Here is a 24,285-nt window from a genome sequence, read left to right on the forward strand (position 1 = left end):
CGGCCTCCTGATCCCCCCCCCCCCCGGGCAGTGCTGGCTGTGTCCCAAGAGCCCGGCACTTCTCCTCGGTGCCGGGCTCTTTTGCCGGCACTCGCGATCAGAGATCGCGCTGGTGCAGGCCCCTCCCCTTTAAGAAGGGCTGCGATATTCAGTTTCAGCGCCCCAAGCGAGACGCAGGGCGCCTCAAGCAGCGCCCCGCTTCCGTTTGGGGCGCTGAAACTGAATATCGGGATGGCGCAAGCGGCTCCGTCCGGAGCGGTGATTCCGGCGCCCAGGCGAGTTTGGTGCCCTGTTTTCTAGGCCTTAGGCCGCAAAATTCGGCTCCATAGCGCCTGTTGTCTGGGGGCTACAGGTGCCATTTTGGTTCCAAAATAGCGTCCGCGGCGTGCATGCACCTTTCTGCTGTGGGCCATGCTGGACGCCATCTTGGGTAGGGCATTAGCATAGGCACAGGAAGTATACAGAGTAGGCAGATCCTGACGTCAATCAGTATGCAACACTAATTTGAGGCCAGCACTTCCATTTTGGAGCTCAACGCTCCCACCAGCGGAATTTATAGGGATCATCAACTACTTGCAGGTTAGTTGCTGAATGATTTCTACTGGCTGTTGCTGAGTTTGTAGAAGCTTTTGGTGGTTTGTATAGTTATTTCAAGTTGCTAAATTCCACAGGGATTAGTGTGGCAGGTGCTGAAGGACTTTGTCCTCACTTCAAGGATTCTGCACAGACCACTTGCTCCCAGACATGGGTGCACAAGTTTGTATCCTCCTTGGCCTGCAGCATGACAGGGAGAATGAGCAGAGGCGACACAGAGCAGGACAAGCTGGTAGAAGAGGGAGGAGTGGGAGAAGGGTTCTCAGCAGGAGGCCATATCCGCCCAGAGTGTTCAGGGAGCAATACTACTACCTGAACCTCAGCAAGGAACAGTGTGTCAGACATCTGCGTTTCACCAAGGACATCCTCACTGAAATCTGCCACCTGCTGCAGCCACAACTCCAACCTCAGAGCAGGGTGAGGACCGGCATTGACAGTGGCTGTGAAGGTGACTGTGGCCATGAACTTTTATGCGTCGGGCTCCTTCCAGGCTGGAGCTGGAGATATTTGCAACATCTCCCGTTTTGCTGTGAACTGTTGCATAAGGGAGGTAACTGAGGCTCTGTATTCCAAGAGAGTTGAACACATTTCCTTCTCTGTGACCAGAGATGAGCAGGTGGAGCGAGCACACGGCTTTGCGAGGATTGCAGGCTTCCCCATGGTGCAGGGTACCATTGACTGCATGCACACTGCTTTGCGGGCGCTGCATGTATACTCTGAGATGTACGACAACCAAAAGGGATTGCACTCCCTCAATGTCCACCTAGTGTGTGCGACCATACTCAGCGAATCCTGCAGGTCAATGCCTGGTATCCTGGCAGCAGTTATGATGCCTTTATTCTGCGGCAGTTTGCTGTCCCATTTACATTTGAGCCACCACGACAAACCACAGGGTGGCTACTGGGCGCCAAGAGCCATCCATTAACAACATGGCTCATGACTCCAGTACGCAACCCATGCACCACGTGGGCAGCATCCATACAATGAACGCCATACTGCCACACAAAATATCATCAAGCAGACCATTGGCATGCTGAAGCAATGCTTCTGCTGCCTGGACCGCTCTGGAGGAGCCTTGCCGTATTCACCAGAATGCGTGTCGGGATTCATGGTGGTCTGCTGCACGCTGCACAACCTCGTCATCATGAGGGCACAGCCCTTGCCAGCAGCTATACAGCGACCAGCTGAGGAGCAGGAGGAGGAGGAAGAGGAAGAGGAAGGGAGGAGGCAACCCAGTCAGCCTCTTTCTGGCTGGGCTATCCGTGATCGACTCATCTGGTTGCAATACCAGTAAACGCAAACCCAATTCCACATTCAGCAACAGTTCCACACTTTACCTTCCCTCTGTCACTGATCATCACATCGTCCGCTTGGCCACAATGCAAAAATAAAAGCCAACACAAAATAAACATTAAAAACCAAATTTATAAATTAAATTGTGCCATATTGCATACAAACATAAACGAATCACCCTTGTGCATTCCCCTGGTGCCTGTCTTCCGTGTGCCTTTGCCTGTCCTCGTGCTCCTACGCAGTGCTACCCCAGTGGCTGCAGCATGGCTGGTGGAAGGCTGCTGACTTTCAGTGGAGGAGACTGCAGATGGGCTTGAAGAAGGACCTTGAGCAGCTCTGGGCCTAGAAGGCCCGGCTTCAGACTGCACCACCTCAGCATGGGCAGCAGCAGTCTGGGCTGGTGGCTGACAGACAACAGCAAGGGCACTGGCGGAGTGGTAGTGGTGGGATCACGAATGCTGTCATCCTGAGAGAGGACAGCAGGTTTGTGCTCCATGGAGCGATTGGCACTCCCCTGCGGCGGCGCCTCAGCAATCCTAGTAATCTGTTGAAGGACAGATTGCTGGACTGCTGTGATACCCTGCAAGCCCCCATGAACACTAGTAAGCGCAGCCACGATGGCAGAAGTCTTGAGTTTCCGCTGCAGCACCCAGACTTTGGGTGGCCTCTGCTTGTGCTGTAATAGAAGCTGAGACATCAACCATCAGACGCTGCATCCTAGTTGGGTCCTCAAATGTGTTAATGGAGTTGGCCATCTCTTCCATGCTGGGAAGAATGGGCTCCAAATTCTGTGCAAAGTCCTGTGCCAAGTTGGCGCTGGACTCCTCCATGCTCCTAGATATTGCACATAGGCTTTCAGGCAGGCCTGCCAATACACCAAGCATTTCATTGTGCATATCCATCAGCCTTCTTCTGTAGCCTGCCCCATCAAAGTCCTCATCGGAGTCCTCTGCAGCAGAACTCGTGTACGGCCTTGCCCTCCGGGGACTTGGCACCTGCACTACCCTTGCCCCCTGCCCTGGCTGCACCCCACCTGTGCCCAGTGTCTCACCATATGCAGATCCCATGTCTAAGCTATCCTCTAAAGTACGCAGAGTGTCAGTATCTTAACTGGTAGCTGCGAGCGTGAAATCGAATGACGGTGCTGTGTCTTCATTATCACTGCCTTCTTCCTCTTGCTGTTCCATCACTGCCTGGCCAGATTGTAGTTCTTGGGTAACTGAAAGGGGAAAGGCACAAGGGTAGGGTTATGGTGAGGGGAGGGGGGGAAAGCAAGAGGTGCATGCTTACACCATCTGCAGCTTGTAAATCAAAAGACATTGTGGGATGAGGGGGAATTGGGATGTGAGAAGGAGGATTAGGTATGAGGATACCGTCAGCTTTGATGGATTCAACCCCACTGCTGCCCACAGGCTCAGCGATGACCGCTCCAATGATGGCGACCACCGTCTCCTCCATGGGGGTGAGGTGACGCTGTGCGCCTCTCCCCCGCTGGTTAGCTCCTGCTGCGTCTGGTTATTGCACCAGTGAGTGTGGTGCAATGTGTTTGGGTGATGTGCCTGTCATGGTTGAATAGCTGGCAGTGTATACAAGCTGTGAGATGTGGGTATTGTAGTGTATGTACCTTTAAGAGGAGAACTACTTTTACAGCTCCTGTATACTGTAGTACCGGCAGTGACCACACCTGTATATAAACCCTGAGTAGGGATCTGTACTGTTAGTTTTTAGAATACCCTCATCCAGTAAACACCTGTTGATTGTTCATCTGCAGTCTCCGTCTATTTATTGAAGAACACCATACCTTAAGATTCACGGATTTAACAGGTATGAGGCTTGCAGCAGTGTGTGTGGGTGAGGTGAAGCTATAAATGTGAAGTATGAGTCCTGTTTGATAGAGATTGTTGGTAGGTGAGTGATGGGGGTGTGGTGCATTGAGTAGTGTGTGAGGCTAGTGGTGCAGTTGGTAGGATATGGCATTTGAAGATGAATTCACTGACCTTGATTACTCATGTGAGGTCATTGAACTTTTTGTGACACTGCATCCACGTCCTCGGGGCTTGACTCCTGGTGGAATGGCTACCTGCTCCCACTGCCTTCGCAGAGTTTGTCTGGAGGGCCTCCTGTGGATAAAGAACCTCTCTCCTCCTATCCACCTCCTCCACCAAGACCTCCATTGCAGCATCTGAGAACCTGGGAGCATGCTCTCTCCCCTGCACCATTAATCACTGTTCCTGTAGGTCAGACTCTCTTCCCCAGGCACCTCCACCACCTGTTTCAGCCAGAATGCCTCTCTCCTTTAAGAGGTGCAGGCTGGCTTTAAGTAGCGCAGGCTAGCTTTAAGTGGTGGTAGTCTCGCACGAACCTGTACCCCTTGCTGAGACATTCAGCCGTTCAATGCTGCAATCATTTAAATTAGCAGGCAGCACAAAGATTGCGTGCTACCTGCATCAGAAGCAATGGGTGCGAGCTAATTGTGCATCGCGATCCCCACGCCCGTTTTAGGGGGCTCTTGAATTTAGCCCCCTTAGAATTTTTTGATAGTTGCCAAAAGAAGGAGCAGAATTCTTCGTACATGAGTCACAAGAAGCATCTGGGTGGTACTGTGTCCAAGTTTTTGAGCACGAATGTTCACATACCATCTTCACAGAATCAATGCCAATCAGGAGATTTAGAATGGAAAAGGGAGACGGTGGGAAAAGTAATTAGGAAAAGGTATCCACTTTTCCCATCTGATGGATGCAGTTTTGGAATCAAGAATATAGAGTTGTTTGGTGAATTGGAAAAACTGAAGGAAATTGGCACAGCAACAACATACCTGCAAATTTGAAATTCCGACAGCTGTAATGACGCCAAACGTCACCATCAACATTCCGCCAATTACTGGCTGTGGGATGGTGCTGAAAACTGCTCCAATTTTTACAAATATCCCCATGAAGAGCATTAGAAATCCACAGGTGAGTATAACTATACGGCTCCCCACCTGAAATCAAACAGAGAGATTACACCAGTATAACATTGCCATTTTCTACACCAGCCATTCATTTCTGAGTAAGATGGCCAATTCACTGTCAATTAGTTGTTAGTTTTGTGCAGTGCTCTTGTTGCACATGTGGAACCAGGTTGAGAGTGCTCCAAACTCATTTTATTTAGGAGCTATACAGGGGCAGAAGAGGAGACCTTTGTCCCACTGGGTTGGAACCCACTGTGCCACATAGTCTCCCAATTCACTCTTTACCCTGGAAAAACTGGACTGAATGCCAATGCTGATTATAGGATAGTATTAGGAGAGGCCAGCTGCAGGCCACCTGTGTGCCTGTGGAAGGGCGGGAGAAGTTCATGTTAGTATATAATTATACAAGTGGATGCTGATGGAATGGGCCTCATTTTCTAGCTCCAGAATGTTCTTATGTTGGTTAGAGACAGGTGCACCTAAAATTGAAATAGATACAGTAGAAGTAGTACCTTAGCACTAGAGCGCTGATCTAATATCTCCTGCTTTGGATTGGTGTCAATTGTTTTCCCCTTACATCTCTGTGAAGTACCTTGGGACTTTTTTTCTACGTCAATAGAGCTATATAAATGCAAGTTTAGTTTTTTTTAATCACTTTAATTGTGGGTTCCTGGCAAAGCCCCTAGACACTGAGTTCCCAGTCAGAACCAGGCCATGACAATGCTACAGAATAGGGATGGAGTGAGGTTCCAGTCTGGTTTTACTCTGTTCCTGGTTTGAGCTACATCAAATGCCAAGTGTAGAAGAGGGGAATTTTCCAGCCCTGGCCAGTTGTTTGATACCTCCTAAACAGGAAGCCTGGGAGCAGGCTACACGGCCGTGTTCTCTGTTCCACAAGTCAGGACAGGGGGTAAAAATACAAAAAGGGAGCTTACCTGCGCATCCTCACAATAAAATACAGTACTTTTATGGAGCAATATCTCAGTTCTACAGATTATACCTTGCGGAGGCAAGCTATTTGCAGACAAACAATCATTAGTAAGCTGCTGAGCTGGGTGATTAAGAGTCTAAGGTTCACAATGCAGGACACCGCAGGGGTTGAAAATAGTCAAAGAGAAGACCAGGCAAATCAGGAGTTAATGTGTAGCTGGTCCGAAGCTTATGTTTTAAAAATAGAGGAGTGCCACAGTACTGTAGTCCTTGAAAACACTGAGTTAAAGTGGAACACTGTGTGATCAGTATTGATTCAGCCTACAGCTAGATCCCTGCTCCTGAATCCTGAACAGGTGCTGAGAAGCTTCCTCACTCAAAGCCCACCCTTTGACTGCTCCACTGCCTTTAAGTGACAGGAGGGCAGGGGGCGGCACTAGGGAATTCAAGAGGTGACTGAAATGCCTCTCCAGATATTCAAGTCATGAACGGACTTTATAGAGAGTTAAAGTTTCAGGCCTAGAAATTGAGTTGGCGCCGCGCCAGGGCTTTAGTGCCAGAAATTTAGCGCCGGCGCTAAGTCCCCCTGCGCGCGCCAAAAATTCAGTAGCGCCGCGCCCAGACGGCTGCCGGCGCTACTGGAGGGTGTCAGCGCCTTGCAATGGGCGCTGACTGCCGCATTGCGGCGCTAATCCGCCGCTGCGGCACCCGATGCGGTGCGGCAGGCTGGGGAAGTGCAGGCCTCCTCCTTCCGTTAAGGAGGAGCTGCCTGCACCCGACCGCTGGCCGTTGATCTGTGGAGAAAAATGAGCCCGGCACCTCGGAGAAGTGCCGGGCTCGCGGCCCACACGCATCTGTGCCGCGGGGGGGTGTTGGAGGAGTCCGGGGAGGGAGGTGCGGGCAGGCGGCCGCCGGGAAAGCGGCCGGCCGCCGCGCGACCTTAATGCGCCGGCGCTAAGACCTGTAGCGAACTTTTGAAAAATCGTTGGTTGCGGCTGCCACGGGCGAGGCGGCCGCAACTCAATTTCGGCGTTCGGGCGCGTTGCCACGGCAACCGGGACGCTGCGCACACCGATGACGTCATCGGTGCCGGCGCAGCGCAACCGGCTAACGCCGATGGCAGCGCCCAAGTGAATTTCTCAATCGGCTGTACTTGCGGCGCTAGGCCCTCTAGCGCCTCAAAATGGGCGCTAACCCCACTCAATTTCTAGGCCTCTGAGTGTTAAAAAAGAATTTGGCACGAAAAAGGAAACCAAGCTTTTCGGATGCAGCTTTGGCAAAGCAGGAGGGTAAATAGCAAGAAAGATAAAGAACATGGGGTGAAGCCATCAAAAGGTAAGAAGTGGTTGGTATTTGCCAGCGATACAAAGAAATTGCAGGCCTGAAAACCCCTCGGTTCAGCCCCACAGGGTAGCTACGTGGAGCGAGGCTTCCATCTGCTGGCCATATGTGCCCCGACCACAGCCGAATTCCCATGGTCAGGGGTATTTGCATAAGGTGGGCGGGTGCCTGTGCCAGTAGTGGCACAGTCAGGGTGCCGGCTAGGTGGAGGAATAAGGAAATTAGCAGCAGAGGTCAGGCGCTGGGACAGAGTGCCGACGAGAGCAGATGAAGATGCTTTTTGCATAAAAAGAAAGCTGTCCCATTTCCAAAAGGGAACAGCTGCTGTAAGAAAACTGGTCATACAAAATGTAGGATGAGGTCCTGGCAGGTAATGTACTCCCTCCTTGTCATTAGGAAATGGGCTGGACACAAGATTGTCCACCTTCGGCCTCTCAGGAAACCCCAGCGCAGTCCAAATGCACAGAAAACTGGCACAACTGAGCTCCACCCCTGCCTGCCCCACCTGAAACATTGCAGATTTTCAGGACCTGCATCTCTGACGAGGTAGCAAATTTTCAAAGCGCATGGGCCAGATTAAGATATAAGTGATTCAACCACTAAGCTGCCAGATTACTGGATGTTGTGAACACTAAGGGCATGTGGCCTGAAGGAAGTTGCTTAATATAGAGTGGAACCATCAGCAGTAGAGTGGAGAGGGTTGGATGAGCGAAGGTCATCACTGATATAAAGAAGGAACAAAGTTGCAAGAGGACGGAGCACTGTGGAATCTCTGAGCTAATGGAAAATCAGTTAGAGGATGAGCCATCAACTACAACAACAACAACTTGTATTTATATAGCGCCTTTAAGGTAGTAAAATGTCCCAAGGCGTTGCACAGGAGTATTTTAAGACAAAAAATTTGACACCGAGCCACATAAGGATACATTAGGACAAATGACCAAAAGCTTGGTCAAAGAGGTAGGTTTTAAGGAGCGTCTTAAAGGAGGAAAGAGAGGTAGCGAGGCGGAGAGGTTTAGGGAGGAAGCTCCGGGTCTTAGGGCCTAGGCAACAGAAGGCACGGCCACCAAAGGTTGAGCGATTATAATCAGGGATGCTCAAGAGGGCAGAATTAGAGGAGCGCAGATATCTTGGGGGGGGGTTGTGGGGCTGAAGGAAATTACAGAGATAGGGAGGGGCGAGGCCATGGAGGGATTTGAAAACAAGGATGAGAATTTTGAAATTGAGGCATTGATTAACCGGGAGCCAATGTAGGTCAGCGAGCACAAGGATGATGGGCGAACGGGACTTGGTGCAAGTTAGGACACAGGCAGCCGAGTTTATGTAGGGTGGAATGTGGGAGGCCAGCCAGGAGTGTGTTGGAATAGCCAAGTCTAGAGGTAAAGGCATGGGTGAGGGTTTCAGCAGCGGATGAGCTGAGGCAAGGGCGGAGGTGTGGTTCAGCCTCAGACAAATGTTAGGGAGAGGGATGGAGACAGTGGCTAGGGAACAGAGTTTGTGGTGGGGACCAAAAACAACAGCTTCGGTCTTCCCAATATTTAATTGGAGAAAATTTAGAGACCGTGGAGGGGTCGAGAGAAGAGGTAGTGAGGTAGAGCTGGGTGTTGTCAGCATACATGTGGAAACTGACGCTGTGTTTTCGGATGATGTCGCCAAGGAGCAACACGTAGATGAGAAATAGGAGGGGGCCAAGGATAGATCCTTGGGGGACCCCAGTGGTAATGAAGAGAAGCCGTTGCAGATGATTCTCTGGCTACGATTAGATAGATAAGAATGGAACCAGGCGAGTGCAGTCCCATCCAGCTGGACAATGGTGGAGAGGCGTTGGAGAAGGATGGAGTGATCAACCGTGTCAAAGGCTGCAGACAAGTCAAGAAGGATGAGGAGGGATAGTTTACCTAGAACAATTTAAAAAGGGAACAAGATAATATTGACACTCCTTCCAGGTGAAACAGTGATTTACTTGTACTTCTTTCAATTTAGTATACTGTATTCGCTGCTCAAGATGCGGTCTTCTCTACATTGGGGAGACCAAACACAGATTGGGTAACCACCTTGCAAAACACCTCCATTCAGTCCGCAAATGTGACCCTGAGCTTCCGGTCACTTACCATTTTAATTCTCAGCTCCACTCCCACTCTGACCTCGGCCAACTACACTGTTCCAATGAAGCTCAACAGAAGCTCGAGGAACAGCACCTCATCTTTTGATTAGGCATTCAACAACCATCTGGACTCAACATGGAGTTCAACAATTTCAGATCATAACCACTGCTCCCATTTTTTCAGATAGCAGGTGCTGGTAATGATTCTATTGTTGGCATTTACAGCTCCTTCAGACCCATCTTTTGTTTCTTTACTAGTCCCTTTACCATCTCCTTTGCCTCGCACCATCAACCCTTTTGTCATTTAATCACTCCTGCCTTCCACCCTAAAACAGACCTTCCCTTTTATTCTTCCCTCCCCTCCCCTCTTTCCCTGCCTCTGCACTTACTTAAAACCTGTTACGTCTCTAACTTTTTCCAGTTCTGATGGAAGGTCATTGACCTGAAACGTTAAATCTATTTCTCTCTCCACAGATGCTGCCTGACCTGCTGAGTGTTTCCAGCATTTTCTGTTTATAGTATTGAACATAACTTTGGTAGGAGACCATTTGTTGGTAACTTGTAACTGTGCATGGTGCCAGACCCTGTCAAAGGCTTACAACCCATTACCCAGCTGAGTTCTACCATCTTAGGTGCCAAGTGGAAGTCTGGAAGTCAAAGTCACAGTCACAGGTTATGTTTGTGCATTCACTCGCAGATGATTATGGAGCACCACGATGGGCGTAGTTAGTGATGAAAACATACAAATGGAAAATGAAGAAACAGTGAATACCTTTCAAATAATATTAAAATAAATATAAACCTCTTTTTAAATTATTTACAGATTGTTAACAGGCATATTTGAGGGAACCTGTCTCCCATTTGTGTCTTCAGTTTGTACCTTAGTGATACCCAGCGCGCCAATATTCTCGCTGTAGGAGGTGGTCCCATTGCCTGTGCCCCAAGCTCCAGCGATGAGACAACCGATTCCTTCAATGCCAATCCCTCGATTAATGGCATCTTTTGGAGGAGGAGGAGCACCACAAAGCCGAGCACAGGCATGATAGTCTCCGACAGACTCAATCATTGAAGAGATCACTGCAGCCAGAATTCCAAAAATACCGGCCAGACTGACTGTTGGTAATCCCCACTGCCCTGAGCACAAAAAGACACAGTCTATGATATTACAGTCTCCAGTATTGGACAGTGTGACACAGTCTATGATATTACAGTCTCCAGTATTGGACAGTGTGACACAGTCTATGATATTACAGTCTCCAGTATTGGACAGTGTGACACAGTCTATGATATTACAGTCTCCAGTATTGGACAGTGTGACACAGTCTATGATATTACAGTCTCCAGTATTGGACAGTGTGACACAGTCTATGATATTACAGTCTCCAGTATTGGACAGTGTGACACAGTCTATGATATTACAGTCTCCAGTATTGGACAGTGTGACACAGTCTATGATATTACAGTCTCCAGTATTGGACAGTGTGGTGTATGTAACCTGTTCCACCTTAAGAGAACTTAAGCCTGGTCCACCTTAAGAAAGGTACTACTTTCTTTGGCTGCTGTATACGTAATACCGGTGGTGACCACACCGGTATATAAGCACAGTGTAATAATATTGTATTCAGTATAGTCCGACCTCCAACCAGTAAAGACCTGTTTGAATTTACTCTTGTGGTCTGTGTAGTAATTCTCACTATAACACACAGACTTAACAGTGGCGACGAGTCCGCTTCTTACCCTGCTGCAGTAATTTCCACGGCGACTTCGTCCACAGACAGGACGTCAAAGAGAGGTTTCCACCCTCATCACCTACGGGAAGACACGTCGAGCGGCAGGCATCGAGCAACCGGAGTGCAGAAGACATCCTGACCTCGAAGCCTCCATCAGCGACTGTCAGCTTCTTCTACTACCTCGTGGTGGGTAAGCCGGGCAGCGACGCGACAGAAAGTCAACCGCGTTGGCTGTACAGACGGGGCTGGGAAGACGGAGGAATAAGGGCGGTGAGGTCGATCGCGACCAGAGATAAGGGCCGGGCTGCTTTCGAGCGAGAGGCGCAGCGCGGGACATCGATCGCGACCGGAGATAAGGGCCGCATTCGGGCTAAAGGCGCAGCGTCTGGGGAAACTGAAGGCGCGAGAGCCGCGGTGAAGCGGAGACAGCGTCGGGGGACGGGTGAAGACCGCCAAGCGCGGGAAAACCGCCATTTTGTGGGCGGAGGACGACGGCAAGAGCGGGAAGCCGCCATCTTAGATAACATTAAAAATACGATAAATTGCTACGATGCCTAAACATGGGAACATTAATGCCTTCGACAGTGATATAGAAGACTGGGCTATGTATGTAGAACGCATACAAAACTATTGTAAGGCAAATAAAATTCCTGAGACAGATAAAGCATTAACATTACTAAACTTAATGGGTGCGAAGACATACGGGCAATTGAAACACCTGTTATCACCAGATGAACCGGCGGATAAGACGTTCGAACAGATTGTTACTGTCCTAAAAAATCATCTTAGCCCCACGCCGCTGATGCTAGCGGAACGATTTAAATTTTACGATAGAAGACAGCGGCAAAATGAAAGCAATGCTGAATATTTGATGGAATTACGTAAGCTAGCAAAATATTGTCAGTTTGGAACGGGACTGACAGAGGCACTTCGAGATAGATTTGTGTGTGGTTTATTTAAACAGGATACACAAAGGCGACTGCTCGAGGAGAATGAGCTGTCTCTCGAGAAGGCGGTCACTATGGCAGCAGCACACGAGGCCGCAGCGAGAGGCACGGCAGTAATGCAGCTACGGCCACCGGAACTCGGTACAAACAAATTGGGTTTGAGTTCTGTCAAATGTTATTGTTGTGGAAAGACAACGCACGATCAGAACCAGTGTTGGTTTAAAAACCAAGAATGCAGAACGTGTGGCAGGTTTGGCCACATAGCTAAAGTATGCCGGTCAGGAAAGAAGACCAGCAATAAAAAGTCACCGCAAGGAAAATATGCAAAGGTACACAAGGTGACAAAGAACAGTTTGACTGAACAGAAGTCAGATTCAGACGCTAGCAGTAATGAACTGGATAGCTTAAGAATACACAACGTTGGTAAGGATACAGACCTCCAGACAATTTGGGTCACTCTTAAGATAGCAGGAGTCCAAGTAAAAATGGAATTGGACACTGGATCGGCATTGACGGTCATGAATAAGAAAGATTACAGAAGGTTATTCCAACATATTCCCTTACAGGATACGGAGATTATATTGAAAACGTACATGGGGCAAAGAGTGTACCCCATCGGAAAAATAGAGGTAGAAGTGGTCCACAAGGGCGAAGGAAGCCAAGTAATGGACTTATATGTGCTACCTGAAGGAGGTCCACCACTACTAGGACGGGAGTGGATTAGGAAAATGAATATGGACTGGCACTCCTTGAAAGCACTAACGGTAGATTCCGAGGAAACAGCTGTCAAACCTAAACGATTGTCCAGAATATTGGATGAGGCTAAAGAGGTGTTCCAGCCGGGACTGGGAACACTGAGAGGAATTACGGCAAACATCAAGATTGATGAACATGCACAACCAAAATTTTTTAAAGCCAGACCGGTACCCTATGCAATACGACCTGCGGTTGAAGCGGAGCTGGAAGCACTAGAACGTTCAGGGGTACTGTCTAAAGTAGATTGGAGTGAGTGGGCTACGCCCATTGTTCCCGTTATGAAACGTCCTGCGAACAATAAGCCAGGAGATCCAGGGAAGGTTCGCACCTGTGGAGATTTCAAGATCACCGTTAATCCGGTGCTTCACACGGTGCAGTATCCGCTTCCACGGATTGAGGATATTTTCGCTTCACTGTCTGGCGGGAAACACTTCACCAAGATAGACCTGGCGCAGGCGTACTTGCAGATGGAGGTTGAAGAAGAGTCACGCTAATACCTCACGATCAACACGCATCGAGGGTTGTACTGGTACAATAGGCTGGTTTTTGGTGTGGCATCGGCTCCAGCAATTTGGCAGAGGGCCATGGAGCAGGTATTACAGGGAATTCCAGGCACACAATGTTACCTGGACGACATTCTGATCACAGGTGATGGTGATGAACAGCATCTCGCTAACTTGGAACTGGTGCTCAACAGACTGAAAGAGTATGGACTTAGGGTAAATCGGCAGAAATGTGAGTTCTTCCAGAAGCGGATCTCGTACTGTGGTCATGTCATTGACCAGGAGGGGCTTCATAAGTCTCCTGACAAGATAGCGGCAGTTGTAAAGGCTCCCGCTCCGGAGAATGTCTCTCAGTTGAGGTCGTTTCTAGGATTAATTAACTACTACCATAAATTTCTGCCAAATCTATCCACGGTGCTGCATCCATTGAACGCTCTTTTACAGAAAGGGGTACCATGGGACTGGGGCGAAAACTGTAAGAAGGCATTTCGCAAAAGCAAAGAATTGATCACCTCAGAGGAAGTGTTGGCTCACTTCAACCCGACACTGCCTATTCGGTTGGCTTGTGATGCTTCTCCATATGGTATTGGGGCAGTACTCTCACATAAATTGCCAAATGGCACGGAAAGGCCAGTCGCGTTTGCATCCAGATCATTGACCTCCGCTGAGCGCAACTATGCGCAGATCGATAGGGAGGCCCTTAGCCTTGTATGGGGAGTGAAGAAGTTTAATCATTACCTACAGGGCCAAAAATTCACACTTCTGACGGACCATCAACCATTGGTGTCCATTTTTAACCCTAAGAAGGGTGTTTCGGTGATGACAGCACAGCGTCTCCAGAGATGGTCTCTTTTCTTAGGGGCACATCAATATCAGATAGAATTCAAAGGTACGAAACAGCATGGCAATGCTGATGGCCTGTTGCGCCTGCCACTACCTGAAGATGAAGACACGACGGAAGTTGACCCTGTTGAGTTATTTCATTCGACCATTATCGAGTGTTTACCTGTCACCAACGCAAGTATTGAAAGAGAAACCAGGAACGACCCGACACTGTCCAGAGTCTACGAGGTGACAGTGAAAGGATGGCCAACACGGGGTGATCCTCTGTTACCGGCATTCTCGGCAAGGCGAGACCAGCTGTCCGTCTGCCATGGTACTTTGATGTACGGGACAAGAGTGATTATTCCTCCCAAGTTAAGGGAAAGAGTTTTAAAAGAACTACATGAAGGTCATCTGGGGGGAGTTAAAATGAAAAGTCTTGCTAGGGCTTACGTATGGTGGCCGGGTATTGACCAACAGATTGAGGAGTTAACGAAAAGCTGCGCTGGGTGTCAAAAAGTGCAAAATGCACCTCCGATAGCACCGCTACACCCATGGGAATGGCCTTCAGCCCCATGGCAACGCGTACACATTGACTTTGCTGGTCCATTCATGGACTCCATGTTCCTAATCGCGGTGGACGCACATTCCAAATGGCCAGAAGTCATCAAGATGAATACCACTACTTCAGAAAAGACAATTGCGGTGTTAAGAACAATATTCGCAAGGAACGGATTGCCAGAACAGATCTGTTCGGACAACGGACCACAGTTTGTATCGGAAGAATTCCAACAATTCTTAAAAGAAGAATGGAGTTAAACATTATACAGGTAGACTATCCTTTATCCGAAAACCTCGGGACCAGCCGAGTTTCGGATAAAGGAGAATTTCGGATTTCGGAAGGTGGGTCGGCGGGGGTCCGCGGGGGGGTTGGCGGGGGGTCGTGCGCACGACTTACGCTGACGCTCAGCGTAAGTCAGTCGGGGTCGGCGGGGGTCGGGGCCGGCGGGGTACGCGGGGGGGGGTCGGCGGTTGTCGGGGCTGGCGGGGTCCGCGGGGGGGTCGGCGGTTGTCGGGGCTGGCGGGGTCGGCGGTTGTCGGGGCTGGCGGGGTCCGCGGGGGGGTCGGCGGGGGGTCGTGCGCACGACTTACCCTTTATCCGAACTTCCGCAACCGGAACCCTCTAAAAACCGAAGGTTTTTTCGTTCAGCGTAAGTCGTACGCACGACTTACGCTGAACGAAAAAACCGAAGGTTTTTAGAGGGTTTCGGTTTTCGGAAGTCCGGATAAAGGGTAGTCTACCTGTACCTCTGCCCCATATCATCCGGCGACAAACGGGTTGGCTGAAAGATTTGTCCAGACATTCAAAAAGGCTATTAAGGCCATGAATGATGATCAGATTCCGCTGCAACACAAGGTCGATAAGTTCCTGATGTCATATAGAAACGCCGATCATGCCGTGACTAACCAAAGTCCTGCTATGATGTTTTATAACAGGAGGTTGCGGTCCAAGTTGGACTTGTTAAAACCAAATGTGCGGAGGGAAGTGGAAAACAAACAGTTTCGGCATATTAACAGCAAGACCACTCGAACTTTCGACGTAGGACAACCAGTGATGGCAAGGGGCTATGGAAACGACAAATGGCAGTCCGGAACAATCCGGGCCAGACAAGGACCTCTGATGTACACCGTAGATATTGGTCATAATGTGATAAGGCGTCATGCGGATCAACTGGTAGAGTCGAGAGCAAGGGTCGAACCCATGGTTGTGACAGAGACAGCTGTGGAAGACGTTCATGAACCTGAAGCATCTACCTCGGCCGAGAATGTACTTGATGATGATGACACCCAATACATTGGCAACCAACTAGAGGAGGCACCTCAACAACAAGAATCAGAGACCACTGAAAGGCGTTATCCAAGCCGAATCAGAAAGCCTCCTGAGAGACTGAACCTTTGAACTGTTATACCTGAAGTTATATATGTATATATGTTATGTTTATTTGGGGATATGACTGTTAAGCTAAAAAGGGAGGATTGTGGTGTATGTAACCTGTTCCACCTTAAGAGAACTTAAGCCTGGTCCACCTTAAGAAAGGTACTACTTTCTTTGGCTGCTGTATACGTAATACCGGTGGTGACCACACCGGTAAATAAGCACAGTGTAATAATATTGTATTCAGTATAGTCCGACCTCCAACCAGTAAAGACCTGTTGAATTTACTCTTGTGGTCTGTGTAGTAATTCTCACTATAACACACAGACTTAACAGACACTGTGACACAGTCTATGATATTACAGTCTCCAGTATTAGACAGTGTGACATTTCGTTGTGAGATCTCACAATTTGTGCAGCCCGAAGTTGTGTACCTTGGTCTGAAAGTTGATGCAAATGGCTTGCAACTAGTGAAGGAAAAGTTTGGGATACGTAGGACCATAGTTTTGTTGTATTTGAGAGGGGAATATGTACATTTTATTTTAAGGGGAAAGTAGTGTAATATATTATCATGTGGCAGAGCCACCAAGGGACTCTTATATCGATGTACATAATTATCTGTAACAGAATGAATCTGTACCTGTATTCGTTTTACTACATGTAAATAGCGCGGTCTCTAAAGGGTTAAGACCAAACGCGATAACGTCACCACGTGGGTCACGTGATGTTCCCAACGGCGGGAAACGTGATGACGTCATGACGTCAGAGGGAGGAGCCCTCTCTCTCAGTCCTCGTGGAGCCAGCATTGAGCATAGACCTGTTTGTTAGTTCTCCTGCGTTTGATTGTTACTTCTGCAAAACAGTATTAAACTTAGCTTAGTTAACAGACTGACTCGATCTCAGTCTTTTGATTAGGAACCTGACAATTCCTACAGTGGTGACCCCGAACTTTCGCGAGCGATCTTCGCGGAGGAAGCGACGCGCAATGAGATGATGGAAGCGAACGCGGTGGCTTTGAAGCTCCCTCAGTTCTGGGAACAACAGGCGGCCTCCTGGTTTGTGCAAGCGGAAGCTCAGTTTGAACTGCGAAACATCGTGGCGGATCAGACCCGTTACCTCTACGTGGTCTCCGCACTCGGCGGCTCCACGGCTTCAAGGATCATCAGCCTGCTTGAAAACCTCCTGGTCGACGGCAAGTACGAAATGCTAAAAGCATGGTTAATTCAGGTTTTCGGCCTCACGAAGGCGGAACGCGCACGCCGTTTACTTACGCTGCCCGGGTTAGGCGACTCCAAGCCATCGGAGTTGATGTGCCAGATGCTCACACTCCTTGGCTCCGAACCGCAATGCTTCCTCTTTCGGGAGTTGTTTTTGAGCCAATTGCCCGAGCAGGTACAGGCAGCCCTCACAAGATCGGATGCTACAGATTGCGTCGCACTTGCCGCTGAGGCGGACGCCATTTATGCGGTCACGCAGTAGTACTGCACCGCCACGAGGCGACCCCCCCTCGCGGATTCCGCCCCGACGCCTCCATCGCCCGGCTTGTGCTTTTACCACGCTCGCTTCGGCACGAGAGCCAGATGCTGCCGGCCTCCCTGCAGTTTCACGCCTCAACCAAAGAAAAGACACCAGCGCCAAGTCCGGGAAAGGCAGCCCGAGCCTGAGGGATGTCCCATGGCCACGATGGCGATCGGCGATTCCGGGAAGCTCCTTTATATTACTGATTCCATCTCCGGCCGACGGTTTCTATGCGACACAGGGGCGCAGTGTAGCATCCTGCCCGCCTCCGTCCTCGACATCCGGACTGGGAGGCGTGGTTTTCCCCTCCAGGCCGCCAACGGCGGTGCTATCCGTACTTTCGGTAAACGGCGAGCCCAGGTGTGTTTCAGTGGACAGCGTTTTCAATGGGATTTCATCACCGCCAAAATCTCGCAAGCCATCCTCGGCGCAGATTTCTTGTGCGCCAACAGCCTTTTGGTGGACGTGAGAAATCGCCGTCTGATTAATGCGGCCACCTTCAGCTCCATCGCACCACGGCCTACCACCTGCAGGCGAACGGGTTGTGTGAGCGGTTCCATTGGTCGCTAAAAGCGTCGCTAAGGGCCACCCTTCAGGGCACGGCATGGGTGGATCGGCTTCCGTGGGTTCTGCTTGGTTTGCGCACAGCGCCTAAAGAAGACCTGCAGTCATCTTCCGCAGAACTGGTGTACAGCCAACCACTCCGGGTGCCGGGCGATTTCTTGCCATCGCCAACTAAGCCGTGGTCCGCGGCTGATCAACTCAGCACCCACCGAGAAACGGCCGAGTCCTTTAAGCCGATTCCGACGTCGCACCACGGCCTTCCTTCCTCTCATATTCCAACGGAGTTAAGGCAGGCCGAGTTTGTCTTCGTTCGCTATGATGTCCATCGCGGTCCACTCCAGCCTCCTTATACGGGCCCCTTCCGGGTGCGGGAGGCAGGCGACAAGAGTTTTTTGGTCGACATCGGGGGCAAACCCGACTACATTTCGATTGACCGACTCAAGCCCGCGCACCTGGACCTCGACCGGCCGGTCGAAACTGCACAGCCACCATGCTGTGGTCGACCACCTGCTGCTACTACGTCCGAACGGATCTTTCCACCTGTCAGCCCATCTATCGCTCAACAAATTCCTCTCCGGGAATATAGGAGTCGTTCGAACAGACTTGTCCGCCCTCCTCTTCGATTGACTTTCACTGTTAAAGACAATTCTGGGGGGGCGCATGTGGCAGAGCCACCAAGGGACTCTTATATCGATGTACATAATTATCTGTAACAGAATTAATCTGTACCTGTATTCGTTTTACTACATGTAAATAGCGCGGTCTCTAAAGGGTTAAGACCAAACGCGATGACATCACCACGTGGGTCACGTGACGTTCCCAACGGCGGGAAACGTGATGATGTCATGATGTCAGAGGGAGGAGCCCTCTCAGTCCTCGTGGAGCCAGCATTGAGCATAGACCTGTTTGTTAGTTCTCCTGCGTTTGATTGTTACTTCTGCAAAACAGTATTAAACTTAGTTTAGTTAACAGACTGACTCGATCTCAGTCTTTTGATTAGGAACCTGACAATTCCTACAATCACATGATTTGTCACATGGTTTAATATGCGCATGTTCAGTTCACTCTGGCCTTGTAAACAAGCACCTTGACTAGCAACTCATCGTGTCTCTGTGCTTCATTTGTTCTACTCACATATATTACACCTACCTAATAGCACTGTGGGAGCACCTTCACCACAAGGACTGCAGCAGCTCAAGAAGAAGGCAGCCCACCATGACCTTCTCAAGGTCAACTAAGGAAGGGCAATAAATGCTAGCGATGCTCATATCCCAAGAATGAATTTTTAAAAGTAATTTTGAAAGATGAATAACAGTACAACATGAACCTTTTATGTTTCACTTACCAGGGTATGGAATACGAAACCAATTAGCACGCATGATAACGTCACTCTTTACATCTGTTCTTGCATAATATCCATAAGCATCAGGATCATCAGGAAAGACGTTAAAATGTGTCAGTAGAAAACTAATGATCCACGAAACAGCAATTCCAAGAAGCACCTGCATATAAAATAAAATAAAAATACACACTTAGAATAATTAGGCTGTTTCCAAATAGTTGCAAACCCCTGATTACTGGCAAACAGACAATGGTAAGAGAACCATCCCTGCTTAAATCTCTATGAGAAGTTCTCACCACTTTCACTAGACAATATATGACGGGAACCTAAGAACAAGAAAAGCCAATTCAACCAGTTATGATTTGGGCGTTGGGTTTTCAACCAGCATTTTTATATTTTGTCTCATAGGAAAGAGACAGGCCTAGAAATTGGATCGCGTCCGAATCGGAGCTCGATCCAAGTACATCGCGCGCTGCCCGTGCCTAAAGAGTCCGGTGACAGGACCCACGGCAAGTTAGTCCGGACAGTCCAGACGGTCTTTAGGACAGTGCCAGTGAGCTGTGGGTGCCAGTCGCAGCCCCACCCTTCACCCCACCCACTCAGAGGCAGCTCACTGGTCACGGGGGGGTTGCAAGATCGGCCTGCTGGGAAGGTGTCTAAGGACCTAAGGTAAGTGGGAGGGAGGGGGGTGCGGGAGGGAGAGGATGGGGGAGGGTGGGGGCGGGAGGGATGGGGTGGGGGCGGGAAGGAGGGGGGAGGCGGGAGAGTGGGGAGGGAGAGTGGGGGGAGTGGGAGGGGAGAGGGAGGGAGAGTAGGGAGGGAGAGTGGGGAGAGGGAGGGGGAGAGGGAGGGGGAGAGGGGAGGGGGAGAGGGAGGGGGAGAGGGAGGGGGGAGGGAGGGAGAGTGGGGGGAGGTGGGGGGAGGGAGAGGGGAGGGGGAGAGTGAGGAGGGAGGGGGAGAGGGAGGGGGAGAGGGGGAGAGGGAGGGGGAGAGGGAGGGGGAGGGGGGGAAGGGGGAGAGGGAGGGGGGAGAGGGGAGGGGGGAGAGGGGAGTGGGGCGGGGGGAGAGGGGGAGAAGGAGGGGGAGAAGGGAGAGGGGAGAGGGAGGGGGAGAGGGAGGAGGAGGGGGGAGAGGGTGAGGGGGAGAGGGAGGAGGAGGGGGGAGAGGGTGAGGGGGAGAGGGGAGGGGGAAGAGGGGGAGAGGGAGTGGGAGAGGGGAGGGGGGAGAGGAAGGGGAAGGGGAAGGGGAGAGGGAGGGGGAGGGGGAAGAGGGAGGGGGAGGGGGGAGAGGGGGGAGAGGGGGAGGGGTGGTGAGCGCAGGCCAGCAGTGGCCCACAGTTTTAATACGGAGCCAAGAGGAGCACTGCTGCTCCTGCTCCTGCTCCTGCTCGCTCTACAGTCAGGTAAGCAAAATGTATTACTTACCTTTTAGCTCACAGCCTCCAGCAGCCCCTTTAAAGACCGCTGGTTTGGATTCTTTTCACCTGAGAAAACTGACTGCAGCACATGCATAGCGCATGCTGCAGTTAGTAAGGGGACATTTTCGCAAAGGGGCCTGAAATAGCCGTTAGATCCCTGATTTGCGTAGGCAATGGTTGTAATGCCAGGTTCAGTCGGGCGCCCTGGGTGCGGAGTGTTTTAACCAATATGTTGTGCAGCGCATACCTGCTGTGGAATGAGCGCGCACATGTCACACGCCATATTGGACCTTTCATCGCCTGCTTTTTGCCTGAAGAACTGGCTCTGCACAATCCAATTTGTAGGCCACAGTTTCCATAAACAGACTAATTTTCTTTTGAACAACAACTTCTATCCTGTGAGTACCATGAGTGAGATAATGGACTAGAAATTGGTTTGCCGCAAAAAACGGGGATCGTGATGCGTGATCAACCCACGCCCGTTCAGAAGACTGCAGGCAGCACGAGAACTTCGTGCTGCCTGCTCATTTCCATGAGTGCAGTGTTCAGCCCAGCACTGAACACACTGCTGAGTGGCTGAACGCTCAGCCGGGTGCCCAAGTTTGTGCGAGGCTAGCTCTAATTAAAGCTAGCCTGCACTAATTAAAGGCAGTCTGTATGTCCTTAAAGGGGAGGTGCATTCTTCCTGCAGCAGATCATCAAACTGACTGGGGAAGACAGTGGAAAAGAACAATTAATGATGGCCCAACAGGGGAGAGAGCGTGCACCAAGGTTCTCCGATGCAGCATTGAAGGCCTTGGTACAGGAGGTCAATAGAAGGAGAGAGGTCCTCTGTCCACAGGGGGCTGGGAGGCTCTCCAGGCAACAGAGCAAAGTGCATTAGGAGCAGATAGCCACTGTGGTGATTGCCAGTAGTGTAGCCCTGAGGACGTGGACGCAGTGCAGGAAGAAGTTTAATGATCTCACACGAGTGGTCAAGGTCAGTGACTTCATATTCAAATGCCATATCCCACCATCTGCACCACTAGCCTCACACACTGCTTAATGCACCACACCCCCATCACCACCTACCAACAATCTCTACAAAACACGACTCATACTTCACATTCATAGCTTCACCTCACCCTCACACACTTACCACTGCTGCAAGCCTCACACCCACATCTCAAAGCTTGCACACACTGTCAGCCATTCAACCATGACAGGCACATCATCCAAACACATTGCACCACACTCACTGACACACTTCCCTTTCTCTTGCAGGAAAAGGTGGCGCATAATTGGTGCCAGCAGAACCTAACCGGCAGGGGACAGGCTTGCCTGCATCATCTCACTCCCATGGAGGAGACGGTGCTGGCCATTCTTGGGAGGGGCATCGCTGCGCCTGTGGCTGGTGGCGGGGCTGAAAGAATACAAGATGTCAGTATCCTCATACGTTATCCTTCTTCTCACATCCCACAATCTCTTCTGATTTAGAAGCTGCACATGGTGTAAGCATGCACCTCTTGCTTCCCCCCCATCCTCTCAACAACCCTACTCTTGTGCCTTTCTCATTTCAGAGACCACAGAAATCCAACCTGCCCAGCCAATGGTTCAAGAAGAAGAGGGGGAGGAGAGTGATGAAGAAGAATAAACACCATCACTCGATCTGACACTCGCAGACACCAGCTCAGATACTGGTACTGCGCGGAATTTAGAGGGTAGCTTAGAGGCAGGGTCTTCACATGGTGAGTCACCAGGCATGAGTGGGCTGCAGTCAGGGCAGGGGGAAGGGTAGCACAGGTGCCAGCTCCCCGGAAGGCGAGGTCGCACACAAATTCTGCTATAGAGGATCAGATGAGGACTTTGATGGGGCGGCCTATGGAAGATCACTGACTGGGTATGCACAATGAAATGCTTGGTGGATTGGCAGGCCTTCCAGAAGACCTGAGCACACCAACCTTGCACAGGGCTTTGCGCAGAGCTTGGAGCCCATGATTTCCAGCATGAAAGGGGTGGGCAGGTCCATTAGTGCACTTGTGGACCAAGCCATCATGCAGTGTCTGATGGGTGATGTCTCAGCTTCCGTTGCAGCACAAGCAGAAGCCACCCAACGTCTGAGTGCTGCAGTGGAAGTTCGGACTTCTGTCATGCAGGCTCAGACTGCTGTCACGCAAGCTCAGAATGCTGCCATCGTGGGTGGGTTTACCAGTGTGGAAAAGGGCTTGCAGGTTGTCACAGCAGTCCAGCAATCTGTCCTCCAACAGATGGCTAGGAATGCTGAGGCGCCACCCCGCAGGAGTGGCAGTGGCTCCATGGAGCAAGAACTGCTGTTCTCTCTCAGGATGACAGCAATCATCCTCCCGCCGCTGCCACTCCACCAGTGCCCTTGTCAGCCAGCCAGCCCAGACTGCTGCCGCCCATGCCGAGGTGGTGCAGTCTAAAGCCGGGCCTTCTAGACCCAGAGGTGCTCAAGGTCATCCTGCAAGGCCATCTGCAGTCTCCTCCACTGAAAGTCAGCAGCCTTCCACCAGCCATGCTACAGCCACTGGGGTAGCACTTCATAGGAGCACAAGGACAGGCAAAGGCACACTGAAGACAGGCAATAAGGGAATGCACAAGGGTGATCAGTTGACTTTGTTATGTAATATTGGATGCATTGAAGGATAATTTTGGATCAGAATGTTTCTTTTGTGGTGGCTTTTATTTCAGCATTGTGGCCAAGAGGACCCAAGGTGGTGTCCGGAGCAGCCTGCACCAGAAGTGTCCGTGCACGGCTCGGACGCCATTTTCGACCCAAAGAGGCACCCGTAGTGTCCAAACACCAGGCGCGACACAATCGAATTTTAGCCGAGCGTGTCTTGGATTAACAATTATTCCTTAACTACAGTATATTGTGGCAGAAACCATGTGGAATATACCGCAGTTAAGGAGTCATTTATAATCAATTTCACATTGACCTCTCTACTTCAAAAGACAGTAACTACTATACTGTTAGCTTTAGGCTGAATGTAATAGTCTAACTGATTTACTTACACACAGACGCAGAACGGCACAGCAAGAAACCTCCAGTACAATACTCGACTTGCACGATATATAAAACAATTTCAAAACAAGAGTCCAAATCTTCGTAGTTCCTTTCAGTTACTTTTGACTGGGTCTCTGATGGAAAATTACTTGGGACAAAACTCCACAGAGCCCATCTCAGGTGATCTACATACCACAGGGTGGCCCAGGAATTATATTGGGTGTGCTTTCATTGAAGTAAAGGCATTAAAATTTGTTTGCTGTTGACACTGGCTGACCATTAAAATCCCATTTTGTCCAGTTTCTTGAATAGCTATCATTGCTTTCCACAATATATCCAAACTCCACTTACAACAAAGCTCCCTTGAAAGCAAATGGCAAAAATAGCAATGGGCTCTCTTAGGAGAATTAAAAAATGTCTCAGGTCTGCTGTCGGAGTGACACAATGCTGCTCTGATTTTCCGGGCTGCTGTTGAGGTGAGCACCCCTGATGTGCACTTACAGGTGCAGGCTGCTTGCCTTGAGCATTTAA

General features: G+C 50.2%; 1 protein-coding gene across 2 annotated transcripts in view; it reads right to left on the reverse strand.

Annotated features, from left to right (window-relative positions):
- Window positions 1-24,285, reverse strand: part of slc23a4 (solute carrier family 23 member 4) — a 70,158-nt gene that overhangs the window by 10,572 nt on the left and 35,301 nt on the right. For both annotated transcript variants that reach the window (XM_086008959.1, XM_086008958.1), the window contains exons 7-9: window positions 19,334-19,490; window positions 10,093-10,346; window positions 4,703-4,867 (exon numbers count right to left, since the gene is read on the reverse strand). In XM_086008959.1, coding sequence (XP_085865085.1) covers window positions 4,703-4,867; window positions 10,093-10,346; window positions 19,334-19,490 — 576 coding nt within the window. The remainder of the gene's footprint in view (window positions 1-4,702; window positions 4,868-10,092; window positions 10,347-19,333; window positions 19,491-24,285) is intronic.

The sequence above is a fragment of the Somniosus microcephalus genome, chromosome 16 (genome assembly GCF_052327205.1).
Source record: "Somniosus microcephalus isolate GS21.2 chromosome 16, FLI_Smic_1.0, whole genome shotgun sequence".
In the NCBI taxonomy this organism is placed as follows: domain Eukaryota; kingdom Metazoa; phylum Chordata; class Chondrichthyes; order Squaliformes; family Somniosidae; genus Somniosus; species Somniosus microcephalus.